The sequence below is a fragment of the Rosa rugosa genome, chromosome 1 (genome assembly GCF_958449725.1).
Source record: "Rosa rugosa chromosome 1, drRosRugo1.1, whole genome shotgun sequence".
Taxonomy (NCBI): Eukaryota; Viridiplantae; Streptophyta; class Magnoliopsida; order Rosales; family Rosaceae; genus Rosa; species Rosa rugosa.
In genome coordinates, this window is record NC_084820.1 from 28,764,516 (window position 1) to 28,778,905 (window position 14,390).

The window sequence follows — 14,390 nt, forward strand, 5'->3', positions numbered from 1 at the left end:
GCCGATATTTGCCCAAACGCCAAGTTGAAGGGCGATTGGTCAATTGCTGTCGGGCGTGAGATACCCGCTAGGCCGCCGAACCCTAGCCGTTCGCATAGGTGGAAGAGAAACTCCCGCTCCCCGCCTGTCATGAACGGTGCGTACTCGGCAAACGAGTCTAGCTCGTTGGCGGCGGGCTCTTCTCCCTCCACCACAGCAGTCTTCGACGGAGCTCCTCGGGCCCTCTTCTGTTGGCGCGAGCCGATCACCTCCACGTCCTCCCCCTCTTCCTCGTCAGGGGAGTCGGCCTGCCGACGTTTTCTCTCCGGCGCCCTCTGGTTCCCGGCGGCAGTCTTTGTCACCCTCACCGGCGGTTCCTCCCTTGCTGCAATGACAGCATCCGCCGGCGGCACCGCCTTTTCCTTTTGAGGACCACGCCTATTGGCGGGCATCCGATCCTTCTGCTGCCCAGCCGCAGCGCCTCCCTTCTTCCCGCCACACACTGAAACTCCCGCCTGCACTACCGGCAGGCCATCCTCACCAAGATGGGAGTGATGTGGCATTGGCAGCACTACCGGAACTTCTGATTGGCTCAGCGCCAGTGTCTCGGGGTTCACCAGCGTCTGTTGGGCTGCCAGCCCTTCGGCATACATGGTCTCCAAATAGTTGTCCACCTCGGCGCGGTCCATTGCTTTTTCGAAAGCGTCGCGACTCGACTTATTTCCTGGCGGAGTTTCTGGGAAAATACACAAGCCAGTCAGTCTCGACTAGTTACAAACGAAACATCGATCTGACGGAAATTTCTTACCAATGGAGCGAGTAAGTTTCTGGTCGACCAGCAAATCCCAACCAGTCAGAAGTCTGAAGTCCAGCAGGTTACGGTTCCGCCAACAGCCTCTGATACGAGCAATGCGACACTCCTCCTCCCGCGTTAGGTTGTACCGCAGTCCCGCTGCACAAACACAATTCGATTAGTAAGAATACAAAGCCTTCAACATAAAAACCCCGCCGGCTACCGCCAGCGGAAATTGGTCACCAACCTCGGATAGGTTGGAATTCCGACTTAATCCTAAACGTCGGCCCTTCTTCGTTCGCTCCAGCCTGGTACTCCCATCCCTCCATGGCGACACAGAAGGTCCCCCGCCAATAGGACATTGAATCCCTTAGGTTTTCTATCAACTTTGGCGCTCCCTGCCGGCGGCTCAGGTTCACTTGCCCTCTGCAACCCTGGCGCTTCACGTACACCAGTTCGTAGAAGTGAAGCACTTCCGCCACGGTAGGCCCCTCGCATCCGGACAACCGCCACAAGGAGTTCATCACCAGCAGCAGGCGCCACATGTTGGGACAAATCTGACCGAACGCAAGGCCGAATTCACACACCAGGATTTGCAGATTTGGCACCAGCGGTAATGTCACCCCTTGGCGGAGTATCGCTTCGTGAACGGCCGCAAATCCCGCCAGGAGAATTGACGCTCTCTCATCCGCAGTCGGCGGGCGCAGCTTCACAGAGCCCGGCAGCCGGAACGTCCGCTTCATCTTGCCAACAGCGGCGACGGTCATCCGCCCTCCCGCCTCATCGACGGGAATGCCATCCCGGAGGAACCACGCGGACTCAGCGTCTTCCCCCGCTGTTTCCTCATCCCCGGCGGATCCGCTGGCGGCACTGTTGCTCGCCAAGCGCTCGTCGCGCCTACCTTTGGCCGCCGCCACCTCACCCGCCTTAGAGCTCTCCGGACGTGACGTACGACCCATGGCTATTTCCCAATGTATGGTCTGTAGCGGCTCAACCTCTAGCGGTTCCGGCAGTGAGGTTCCTGCATGGGCAGACGGACGCAACGAGTCAATAAATATCCTATCCGCCGCGCTGAACGACACGTCAGACCCGGAACCCTCACTGCTCGACATCTCTATGACGTTAGCCATCCCAAACCCTAAAACCCACACCAGTTAGCACAAACAGATCTAGCCTATTCGTACATCAGTATCGACAAGAACATGAGTCACAGTTTACCCAGAAATCACAAAAACAAGAACAAATAACCAACACTGAACCCAGATTCGACCATCTAGCAAACCCAGAAATCCCGACTGTCAAAAAACACCAAAACCCATCCCCCAAAAAACCCACTTCACAAAACCCAGAACACTGACAACAACAAATAAACAGAAATTCAATGGAACAGGGATAAGATTCAGAGAACCAACCTTACTGATGAAACCCTTGTTGTGATTGCAAGCGCGTGTCCTCACCAATAGAAACCTCGTTCCCAAGACCCGGTAACTCCACAGTTTTCGCCCTGAAGAACTCTATTCGCAAATCGCAGGGAGCTTGAAGACGACGACTCGGGTTTGAAGTTTTCACAAAGTGTCAAATCTCGCTAAGGTTCCCCCCCTTTTATGTCAACATCAACGCGTTCTAAGCCGTCCGCTGAAATACGACATCACACACCAGCCGTACACGTGTCATCACTTTTCACTTACTCTCCGGATTAACCGAGGCGTCGCCTCGGTTACGAAATCCATCATTACTATCATTAATGGCGAGAAGACGGCTACGCTTAGGGGACAGGCCTGCACACGCTAACCCTCTACGGGTTCAACACGTGTCAACTACCACCAGACGAAGCGTCCGGTGGGAGCAACCGTTTGGGCAGAATTCCCCAATCGTCCGAAGGCTCCGCTGAGCGAAACCCCGCCAGCGGAACTTCCCACTTGTCAACTGCCAAGTGACGAAGGCTCCGCTGAGCGAAACCCCGCCAGCGGAACTTCCCACTTGTCAACTGCCAAGTGACGAAGTCTCCGCTGAGCGAAACCCCGCCAGCGGAACTTCCCACTTGTCATCTGCCAAGTGACGAAGGCTCCGATGAGCAAAACCCCGCCAGCGGAACTTCCCACTTGTCAATTGCCAAGTGACGAAGTCTCCGCTGAGCGGAACCCCGCCAGCGGAACTTCTCACTTGTCAACTGCCAAGTGACGAAGTCTCCGCTGAGCGGAACCCCGCCAGCGGAACTTCTCACTTGTCATCGGCCAAGTGACGAAGTCTCCGCTGAGCGAAACCCCGCCAGCGGAACTTCTCCCTTACCATCCTGCAAGCTGGGCATCTTCCGCTATGAACATCTAGCGGAACCTCCTTTTCAGCTTGCTAGCCGCGTATGTTCAGCAATATCACTCTACAAAATATTGCTAGGCACGCCTACCGGACACCGCCTCTTACTGCATTTAGCGGGGGGATATCCGCCAAACGGCGAATCCCGAGGCCACGCCTCACTCTGACAACGACCGCCACGCGGCGTTACCGTCAGATCGTCCCTACGGGACACGGGGACTGGTCAACAGTCTACGACGGCCCTGATCAGGCACGTTGACCCCCGTCATTTGGGTCCTAAAGCTTGGGCTCGCTACCCAACACCCTCTGCTCCGTGCAGCTCCCCCTCAACAAACAATTTCCCGACCATCCGGAGGTCTATCTTAGCCGGGGAGTGGGGGACTCCCTGGAGGGCCTAGCAGGGGCCCACCCGAAAGGGTATAAAGCGTTTGCTCGATAAAACCAACGGTTGACAACGCACTGACGCTAATTATGCTCTTGCAAGTCTAGCGGAAGAAAACGCTTCAAACCGCCGAACAACTCCCCAACCAAGATTGCCCTCCTTGACTGGGGACTTGGGGGACTTGTACATACATGTACATTTGCAAGCATAATTAGCTCTAATGGGCTACGCTCATTGTACCGCCAAAGGTACTAATTCCAACCAAAGGAATGACATGCAGACACACCGCCAGGCGGGCTACAGCCCCAACGTCGGACCACCTCCAGATCGGCGACGACTCGCCGCCACGCGCCGCGCCAAGATGGCGTCAGAAGCTTCTGAAACTGGGAACTGAAGCATATCAGTCCCACATCGAAAACAAAGAGAAGATCAACCTCTTCCTCACCTATAAAAGGTCCTCTCCTCTCTCCTCATTAATTACGCATTCAATACTTTACCTACTGTTACTCTGTCAACATAAATACATTGACTAACTTAGGCATCGGAGAGTTGAAGACCGCCCAGCGCGGTCTCCCTCTGACGCCCCTTTGTATTTTACTTGACAGGCAACGGAGGCTCTGAGAACACTAAGTATCGATCCGCCCACCGGATCAGCGTTATCAAAGGTTCAGCTACCGCCGAACTTTTAGACATTAACACGTTCAGTGTACTCTTTAAGTTAAGAGCACCCACATACTTGTATTAGTGTCTCTACACAAATGACAAGAGACATATCATCCTCCATATTGAGCATACATAGTATGTGCTAGTCTTTCCGGATTATCAATGTCCAAGTGATAATCCTATGACTAGGAACCTTTTAGGATAAGAGTGTGAAAGAGTAAAGGTCTCACACATCTAACTCTTTAGATTACTTTCTCTTTAACTCATATTCCTTGGACATTGTTCAATCAAATATTAAATATAAGCAATGAACAATAAACTTGCCCTTTTGATTAATAATAATTACAATAATAATTACATCAAAATGATTGTTTTAGGACATAATTCCTTCAAATACATCCCCAAAACATGTGAAATCATACAACAAAGTTGAGTCTCTCCAGAACAGATTCACAAGTCTCTCATCCACATCAACACTGAACTTAATTACGCATAAACCCAAGATCTTCTATGGCCTTCGTATTCATATAAGCAATTGCAACCTGTGCATCCCCATCAATAAGCTTTGCTCTTTGGTCAGCATCCATCTTATTGAACATCCTTAGAAGTATATCCAACAAACTCAAATCCACCACTAGTGTTGACAATGTAGTCATATGCGTGGGAGGTGCTTATTGAACAACTTTGCATTGTATTAACATGAGCCAAATCTGCGTTGCTGACACATCAATTTATCGAATGGGAGTCTCACTTTAGCTTTGCTAATTCATGGCTGTTTTCAGTTTTGAATTCAGTGACAAAATATGTGCTAGAATTCTTGTTATAGTGGAAAGAACATGCTACTAGGCAGTTCTCTCTTGTCTCATTCCTTGAATTACGAACACGGCCCTCTTTCTCCAACCACTTTGCATCTCTTCTTCCTTCTTTACAACATACCATTCTTCGCTTGGTAACCCTCCATCCAACCCCCCTTATCACTCTCTGCTTTCATACGCCAAAATCAATAGCAGTCCCATACATCTTATACCATCTTTCAACATCCTCCACAATTGGAAACTCTCTTCCTACTACATCAGCGGCAATCAATTCCTTGAAATTTTCCCCTTTAGGTAAATAACTTGGCCTCACATCCTCTTTTATGGCATTTATATTACTGGTACTACCACCATCTTCTTCATATGGCTCCACGGTCTCTTGGCCAATGATTCCTCCATGTTTAATCTTCTGTCTCTAGAACTAGCGTGCTCTGAGTTCATGTCGTCCTTTATCAAATAAAATGTTGTCATAAACAAATTCATTTAGCAAAATTTTCAATATTTACCATTTTCGTACTAGAAAATTTTCAACCACCAATTTCAATAATAGGGTTTAAGAGCAATTCATGTATAATCATATTGTGTTTTACAATCTCCACCTCCTCAAGAAACTCGAATGAATTTCATTGCATACATAAATTTAAAGCATACCCATTTAGCAGTAATCACACAAAACCCACAAAATTGTAAATCATTTGCAATGCATATTTAAAAGATTTACTCACCACTACGAGGACTCCTCGGAATCTACTTATGTAATTGTGCCCCAAAACTAGGGAAATTGTCTTATCTTCCATACTATTTTGTCATCTTTAATCCATTTTCTTTTGTTTGTAGGAAACAATGCAAGGAGATGAAAGTGATCAATTTGAGGCTTAAAATGAGAAGAATTGAAGCTAGGAGAAGAAGACATGGAATTTGGGTGAAAAAATGTAAATCGGACTTTTTCAGTGGGATTTTTTGGTGAGCTGCCACTCATGTAGAACCCCTAGTCCAGTCAAGGAGGACAATGGTGGTGAGGTGAGAATTTTCTACCATTTGAAATTCAAATCCCCCCCCCCCCCCTCCCCACATTGTCCTTTTGGAATTTGCATGTATTTTGAGACCATGGTGTAAGAGCATATCTTCTATCCTTTGTCTCCTAATATAGCTGATTTTTAAGATCCAAGAGGCCTTATCTTTATTATCTCTATCTCTTCAACCATTTATCCATTCTCACTTCACTTTAGCAACATCTTCTCTCTACTACTCCACATCCCTTAAATCCAAAAACCAAACTCCATCTCTACTAGTTCCGTTTTCCATCAGTTCCACAACAATCTTAACACTACAAACCATTACTAGCTACTCAAGGATTCATCATCTCTACACTATTAAGGAGCTTGAGGAGCAAGGAGGAGGATACAACCACCACAACACCATACTATGACATGGGAGACCCATCTCCACCACCACTTCCACCGCCATCAATAGTCACTTCTCACTCTCTATCTCTCTTTAGTTACTTGATGTATTGTAGTATGTTGAAGCTTGCTTGCTTATTTAGTTATGAGTAAGTAGTGAACTTGTTGGGGTTAAGGTTGAAAGCCTTAGCTAACCTTGCTTGTAATTGATGTTTTATTTATGATTTGATGAAATTCATGTTGTCACCTTCACATGCTAAATCAAAAGTTGAATGCATTTACTTAGACCTAATCAATTTGAGTTAATGTGTTTGCCATGACATGAAATTTTTGCTAAGAGATTGATTACCTTTAGGCAAAAAGAAGCATGAAAGCACACCATATGTGCATTTGAGGGTAGTGAGCTAAAATCACCTAGAGATAAGATTGGTTTGTTGGCTTGATAACCTAAATTCTAAGCTTTATGCATTCAGGGAAAAATGATTGAGACCTATCTGGTACATGACTTTGTCCCTAGGTAGTTAACTCTAGACTTATCCGATTAGAGTTAATAAAATTAAATGGTTTTAGGCCTTAATAGTCTTATCCGGATGCTAAGACGGTAATTAGACAAGAGGTTTAGCATCGTTCATATTCAATTGTATTGTTGCATCAAGAGAGGATAGTGGTAGACAATCCAAACCCTAACTCCCATCCATTTTTCTACAACTTTAGCTTAACTTGTCTTAGTTTGCTTTCTTTGCATTTAGTTTATTCAAGCATGCCATTTTGGAGCATGGGAGAATTTTCAGTCCAAGAGGCTCTACATCGGATTTCATAGTTTTACAGTCATTTTCATTATTTCGTTGGTATCAAGCTTCATCAAATGAGAATTGTCTCAATTTCGCCAATCGATAAAGCAATACACAAAATTACTAAGCACAACAACAAAGTGAATTAGAGAGGTCAAACAGATCCTAGATCACACTGTATGCTAACTATTCTTTTAAATTTGCATTCATGTAGCTTAAATAGGGTGAACTCAAACTCTACCAACTCGTTTACTAAACGGATTGATCCAGTTAGGTTAGATATAACCCCAAGGCACCGCAACGCCGCACGATTACAATGATTGACTAATCCAACGGTCAAAGCGATGGCAACGCAAACCGCTCGCAGATGCCAATGGCGCCAAAATTGCTGTCCCTCACTCTGTTTCAATTTAAAACTCTTTCGGCCCCTTTTCTCTTTCTAGAGCCCGGGCCCACCTCCAACCCCACCGCTCCCTTTCCTTTTTTTCCCATAGTTTTGGTCACAGCTCAGAGAGTACGGAGCAATCAACTTCCTCCGCAATCTTCAATTTGGGCGGGAAATTTCAAACCACCCCGCGATTTAATATCTCCCCCCACTTGGAGGGAAACCCTCCAAAAAAACAACCCAAACCCTAATTCCCAAACCTACCCTCCTCCTTTATATACCGGCCTCCATTTCCTCCTCCTCCCTCATCCTCACTTCTTTAGTGCACACAACCTGTTCGACGAAATTCCCCAGAGAAAGAGAGAGAGAGAGAGAGCCATGTATGTGGTGAAGAGAGACGGGCGCCAGGAGGCGGTCCATTTCGACAAGATTACGGCCCGGTTGAAGAAGCTCAGCTATGGGCTTAGCATCGAGCATTGCGACCCGGTTTTGGTGGCCCAGAAGGTCTGCGCCGGAGTCTACAAGGGCGTCACCACCAGCCAGCTTGATGAATTGGCTGCTGAGACCGCCGCCGCTATGACCGCCAACCACCCTGACTATGCCTGCGTAAGTCTCTCCTTTGCTTCCGTTTCTCTTATTCTCTTGATTTGACTATCGTTATAGTTGTTAAGCTTCGATCTGTGTGTTGAGAATTTTGTTATGTAATTGATGGTTGTAATTGATCTGTGAAAATTCTGTGTGTATTGATTTGTGAATTGTGAAAGAGCTCTCTGTTTTGTTCATAGTGAGATCATGAATTCTGAGATTTCTAGAATTGATGTGAATTTGGTGCAGTTGGCGGCAAGGATTGTTGTTTCAAACCTACACAAGAACACTAAGAAGTCCTTTTCGGAGACGTGAGTTTTATCGAGACTTTTTACTAGTTTTTATCATTTCTTGTCTTTTCATCTTTGTGTTGATGAGAGTGTGTGTGGTTGATGCAGGGTCAAAATTATGTACAACCATGTCAATGATAGATCTGGGCTGGAAGCTCCTCTAATTGCTGATGATGTTTATGAAATCATCATGAAGGTAATATCTTTCAGCAAATCTTGGTCATTTGACTTGGTCTTTAACTGCGGAATGATAGATAAATAGAGTTGTGATCTGAAATAGCTGATGTCAGTGCTTTTGTTTCTGTTCAGAATGCGGCGTGTTTGGACAGTGAGATCATTTACGACCGGGACTTTGACTACGACTACTTTGGTTTCAAGACTCTTGAGAGGTCTTACCTCTTAAAGGTTCATGGGACGGTTGTAGAAAGGCCTCAACACATGCTAATGAGGGTTGCTGTTGGAATACACAAGAATGATATTGATTCTGTTATCAGAACATACCATCTCATGTCTCAACGGTGGTTCACTCATGCTTCTCCCACCCTTTTCAATTCTGGAACGCCAAGGCCTCAAGTATGTGTTATGTTTATTACAGTGTATTGTTTTAATGGTTTTGGAGAATGATATACAGAGGTTATATTGCTCTTGAACTCATGTGGTCCACTGAACTTTTTGCAGTTGAGTAGCTGCTTCCTTGTTTGCATGAAAGATGATAGCATTGAAGGCATATATGATACCTTGAAGGAATGTGCTGTTATCAGCAAATCAGCTGGGGGAATTGGTGTCTCTGTTCACAACATTCGTGCCACTGGCAGTTATATTCGTGGAACAAATGGGACATCCAATGGCATCATTCCGATGCTACGAGTTTTTAATGATACTGCCCGTTATGTTGATCAGGGGGGAGGCAAAAGGAAAGGTACATTCAATACACTGACACACATAAATGTGTGTATATTGTATAATTTTGGGGGGAGGGGATTAATTGTTGTGCCCAAGTGTTGAGTACTGTGATGCTTGTAGGTGCTTTTGCTGTGTACTTGGAGCCCTGGCATGCTGATATATTTGACTTTCTGGATCTAAGGAAAAATCATGGAAAGGTATGTACCTCCTATACCCCATGTATATCTGTGCTTGTTGTGTGGGAAGTATTACCTTTCCTTCATTCCCTTTCAGATTTTCTTATTTTTCTGGGTCTATCTTTTTGAATGCATCCAAAGTGTTCGGATGAATGTCAATATTGATGATGCGTAATTAATATCTTGCAGGAAGAGAATAGAGCTCGTGATCTTTTTTATGCTCTTTGGGTGCCTGATCTGTTCATGAAAAGAGTTGAAAGCAATGGAGATTGGTCATTATTTTGTCCTAATGAGTCTCCAGGTTTGGCAGATTGCTGGGGTGAAAAATTTGAGGAACTGTACACTCGTTATGAAAGAGAGGTATACCTGGGCCAGACTGTAAAATTACCAACATAGAACAAGGCAAGAATAGGCATTCAATATGCCTAAATTGCTATTGGCAATTGGGGCCTTAAGTGGCAGCCCAAATGGCCTATGCTTAGTGCTCACTTAGCATTTGGAGCCTTACATGGCAGCCTAAATGGCCTATGCTTAGTTCTGTCTTAGCAATTGGGGCCATATGTGGCTGCCTAAATGGCCTATGCTTAGTGCTGGCTTAGCATTTGGGGCCTTATGTGGCAGCCTAAATGGCCTATGCTTAGTGCTGTCTTAGCAACTGGGGCCATATGTGGCTGCCTAAATGGCCTATGCCTAGTGCTGGTCATTAGCAATTCGGGACCATAGGCCTAAGCAGTCTATGCCTTCTTCTGGCCTTTATCAATTGGGGCCATAAGCAGCAGCTTAAGTGGCCTATGCTTAGTGCTGGTTCTGGCTGCCTTGGATGGCGGTCTCATGGGTCTTTGCCCAGGGCTAGCTAAATTTGGGTTGATTACCATAATCTGTGGCCTTATTCATGATACTTCTGCACAGGGAAAGGCCAAAAAGGTTGTCCCGGCACAGCAACTGTGGTTTGAAGTTTTGAAATCCCAGATAGAAACAGGAACTCCCTACATGCTTTTTAAGGTGATTTCTGACTAAATATGACTACTTTGCTGTTTATCCATGTGCTTTTGCTTTATACAATCTTCTGATCTCTGGTTTCTCTGTGTGATTGCTATTTTTTCAGGATACTTGCAATAAGAAAAGCAATCAGCAAAATCTGGGAACCATAAAATGCTCAAACTTGTGTACTGAGATAGTTGAGTACACTAGTCCAACGGAAACTGCTGTATGCAACCTGGCATCAATTGCTCTACCAAGATTTGTCAGGGAGAAGGTCAGGCACTTTTGTCATGCTCAAAGATGTTTATTATTTCAGTTCTTGATTGGTTATCATATAACTTTTGACTTATTACAGGCTGTTCCTTTTGAGTCACATCCATCTAAGCTTGCTGGAAGCAAAGGTTCCAAAAATCGCTACTTTGACTTTGACAAACTAGCAGAGGTTTGATCTCTTTTCAAATCTCCAATCAAAGTGTTTGGCATAATATGTTTTCTTATTCTTAACAATCATGAAATCTGGAGAATGTTTCTCTGTAAGGGTTTAATTTATGTCTCTTGTGCTGTCAATTAGGTCACTGCAATTGTCACTGTAAACCTCAACAAGATAATTGATGTTAACTACTACCCCGTTGAGAGTGCAAAGACGTCTAATTTACGACATAGGCCAATTGGGATTGGGGTTCAGGGTCTTGCTGATACCTTCATCTTGCTTGGCATGTCCTTTGATTCGCCTGAGGTAATTTCCATTTTCAGTTTTGCTTATTTATTTTGCCATATCTTCATTTGTACAATTGTGATTTTTTTTACCCTAATATTTGTCTATTCTTTTGCTTTAAACTGTAGGCTCAACAACTGAATAAGGACATTTTTGAGACCATTTACTACCATGCTCTGAAAGCTTCTTCTGAGTTAGCATCAAAAGAAGGCCCATATGAAACATACCAGGGTTGTCCAGTTAGCAAGGTACTATTCTTGCAGTTAGTTACTCATCTGTTATACATGTATAGGGTTATTCCCATATTGAGGTTTAAGGGTCTAAGATACTCTGGTGAATTTGCTTTTTCATCCGCTTTAATGGGTTACTTCTTAATACATGCAACTATTTAACTATTTTTATGTCCAACATCAATCAATAATAGTGCAAGTGATTTTGTTGTTCAGGGAATTCTTCAGCCAGACATGTGGGATGTAAAACCCTCAGATCGATGGGATTGGGGTGCTATTCGGGAAATGATATCACAGAATGGAATCAGAAATTCACTGCTTGTTGCCCCCATGCCTACTGCTTCAACTAGCCAAATCCTTGGAAACAATGAGTGCTTTGAGCCATATACTTCCAATATCTACAGTCGCAGGGTTCTGAGGTTTGCTTCCTAGCCATTTTCTTCATCTCTTTATTTGATTGTCTAGGGTTCCCTTTTTGACCCTTCTTTTCCCTTTTTTCTCAGTGGTGAATTTGTTGTGGTGAACAAACATCTTCTTCATGACTTGGTTGAGATGGGTCTTTGGTCTCCGGCTATTAAGAATAAGATAATCTATGAGGATGGCTCTGTTCAGAAAATCCCACAGATCCCTGATGATCTGAAAGCCATTTACAGGTATGGAATTTCCCTTCCCTATATTTGTTTACTCCTTGTTTTAGTTCCTTTTTTTAGAATATGCTAAGACAAGTTGCTTGAATCAGAACTGTGTGGGAGATCAAGCAAAGAACATTGGTTGACATGGCTGTTGATAGGGGATGTTACATAGATCAGAGTCAAAGTCTTAATATACATATGGACCAACCCAATTTCGGGAAGCTTACTTCATTGCATTTCTATGCTTGGAGACAGGTATGTAGTATGTACTAAGTTCCATGCACTGATACATTTTATTTTTCGGATTTGGATAGACATATTCATTCTAGCTTTGTGAATGTTTAAAGATGCTGCATTTTCACCATGTATTGCTAAAAGTGCTGCTTAGTCTGTTAACAGATACTAACTCCTATAATTTTCTTTTCATTGAATGTATTAGGGTCTTAAAACAGGAATGTATTATCTACGATCGCGTGCTGCAGCTGATGCCATCAAGTTTACTGTTGATACTGAGAGTCTCAAGGTAATGATCGGTATCCTTTACTATATTGTACAATTGAATTTGGGTTAATCACTGATAAAATTTATCCTGGGAAATATAGGAAACGCCAAAGGTGGCGGTGGAAAGTGATGAGAATACCCAAATGGCACAGATGGTATGCTCTCTGACAAACCGTGAAGAATGCATGTCTTGTGGAAGTTAGAGAACTCTGCTGAATGGAGCTTCATCTGGAGATGCACTGATCAAATATATTAATAATATATATTTATATATATCCTATGTAATTGAACTGCAAGTGTTTGTAAAGTTTTAATTATTCAGTGGTTAAATCTTAATATCAGTATTTATAGTTTGTAAAACTGGAGCTGGGATCTATTTGCTAATATATATAAATGAGCCTAACTACTTTGGTATACTGTATATTCTTCTGGAGTTATGGTGAATGCATGCCTTGAAGTTTTTGCTTGAACCGTTTAGAATTTAGATAGAAATATGTCATTCTGATTAAAAACAAGAGGCATATTTTTTTTTTTTTCTTTTTTCAAGCCAATACCAACTATGTAAATGGTAACATCTCCCACTTTAACAGACTACGTAGGCTACATTGTAAAATAGATTATATTTCTGATCCAACAATTGCTTACCTAAATCAGAGAGGCTAAGATGACAAATAATCTCTTTGCTCTAGTTTAGCAATCACTCAAACATTGGTGTAATAATTCTTTCTCCCGATAAGTCCTTATAATGTTCAATAACTTCTTGTATAAGATTCCAAGAGGATTTTCTTTTGCATTTGTTTAAAAATAAAAACAAGATTACATGTAATTATATCATAATGTAGACATAGAAATTTTTAGGTAGGGCAGGCGTGTCATGTGGTGATAAACTCAGTCAACTAGTACCTATGTAAGAGAGTGTTTTGTATGAGTTGAATGTACTCGAAAAACTTGACCTAGTCGCGCTCTGCTCTGCTAGGGTTTGCTCTCTAGTTTTCTAGAAGGAGTTCCGATTACCATGAACATGGAAATTCTTAGTTGGAATTGTAGAGGCATCTGCAATGACACTACTACTAGGGCTCTGAGAGATCTGATTGCCCAAAACCATCCTCAAATTGTTTTCCTTTGTGAAACCAAAATAAGTCAACTCAAGGATTTCAAAGAACTCCACCGAGCATTGGGGTTTGCTCATTATAAAGAAGTGCTAAGTGTTGGTCAATCTGGTGGTTTAGGGTTATTTTGGACTGACGACGTGAACCTGCAGGTGAGAACTTCGTCGCATCACCATATTGATGTGGAAATAGGGGCTGGTCCGGGTGAGCCTCGATGGAGATTGACTGGTTTTTATGGTTACGCTCGGACGTCAGAGCGTGATCAGTCTTGGCTGCTGCTAAAGGATTTGTGTGATATGGACTCTCTCTCGTGGGTTATCATTGGGGATTTCAATGAGATTCTCAATAATAGTGAGAAACTCAATGGTCCTCTACGTCCAGAAAGACAAATGAGGGGGTTCAGGGAAGCTTTGGGCTATGGTGATCTTGTGGACTTGGGGTTTCAAGGTTCTAAGATGACTTGGTGGAATTCTGAGACTCAATTGCGGCTTGATAGGGTAGTTGGTACAAATTCTTGGAGTGATATTTTCGGGTATGCAAGAGTCAAACACCTCCCTCCAAGTGATTCTGATCATATCCCAATTCTGCTTCAAGCTAGTTCCGTTCCTCTACCGAAGCGTCCAAGACGTCATCGTTTTAAGTTTGAGTCTTTCTGGCTTCAACATCAGGAGTGCGACCCTCTTGTGTCAGACAATTGGCAAACTGAGTTTCTTGGTGCACCTATGTATTGCTTGACTAGGAAGA

General features: G+C 43.9%; 1 protein-coding gene across 1 annotated transcript; it reads left to right on the top strand.

Annotated features, from left to right (window-relative positions):
- The first annotated feature begins 7,588 nt into the window (after positions 1-7,588).
- LOC133724530 (ribonucleoside-diphosphate reductase large subunit) lies at positions 7,589-12,958 on the top strand. Its single transcript, XM_062151284.1, has 17 exons — positions 7,589-8,130; positions 8,359-8,420; positions 8,508-8,595; positions 8,709-8,972; positions 9,078-9,318; positions 9,423-9,499; positions 9,668-9,838; positions 10,388-10,480; positions 10,584-10,733; positions 10,815-10,901; positions 11,031-11,195; positions 11,303-11,422; positions 11,621-11,823; positions 11,908-12,057; positions 12,144-12,291; positions 12,476-12,559; positions 12,639-12,958. The coding sequence occupies exons 1-17, from the start codon at positions 7,903-7,905 to the stop codon at positions 12,738-12,740; spliced, it is 2,433 nt and encodes an 810-aa protein (XP_062007268.1). The 5' UTR covers positions 7,589-7,902; the 3' UTR covers positions 12,741-12,958.
- The last annotated feature ends 1,432 nt before the right edge of the window (positions 12,959-14,390 follow it).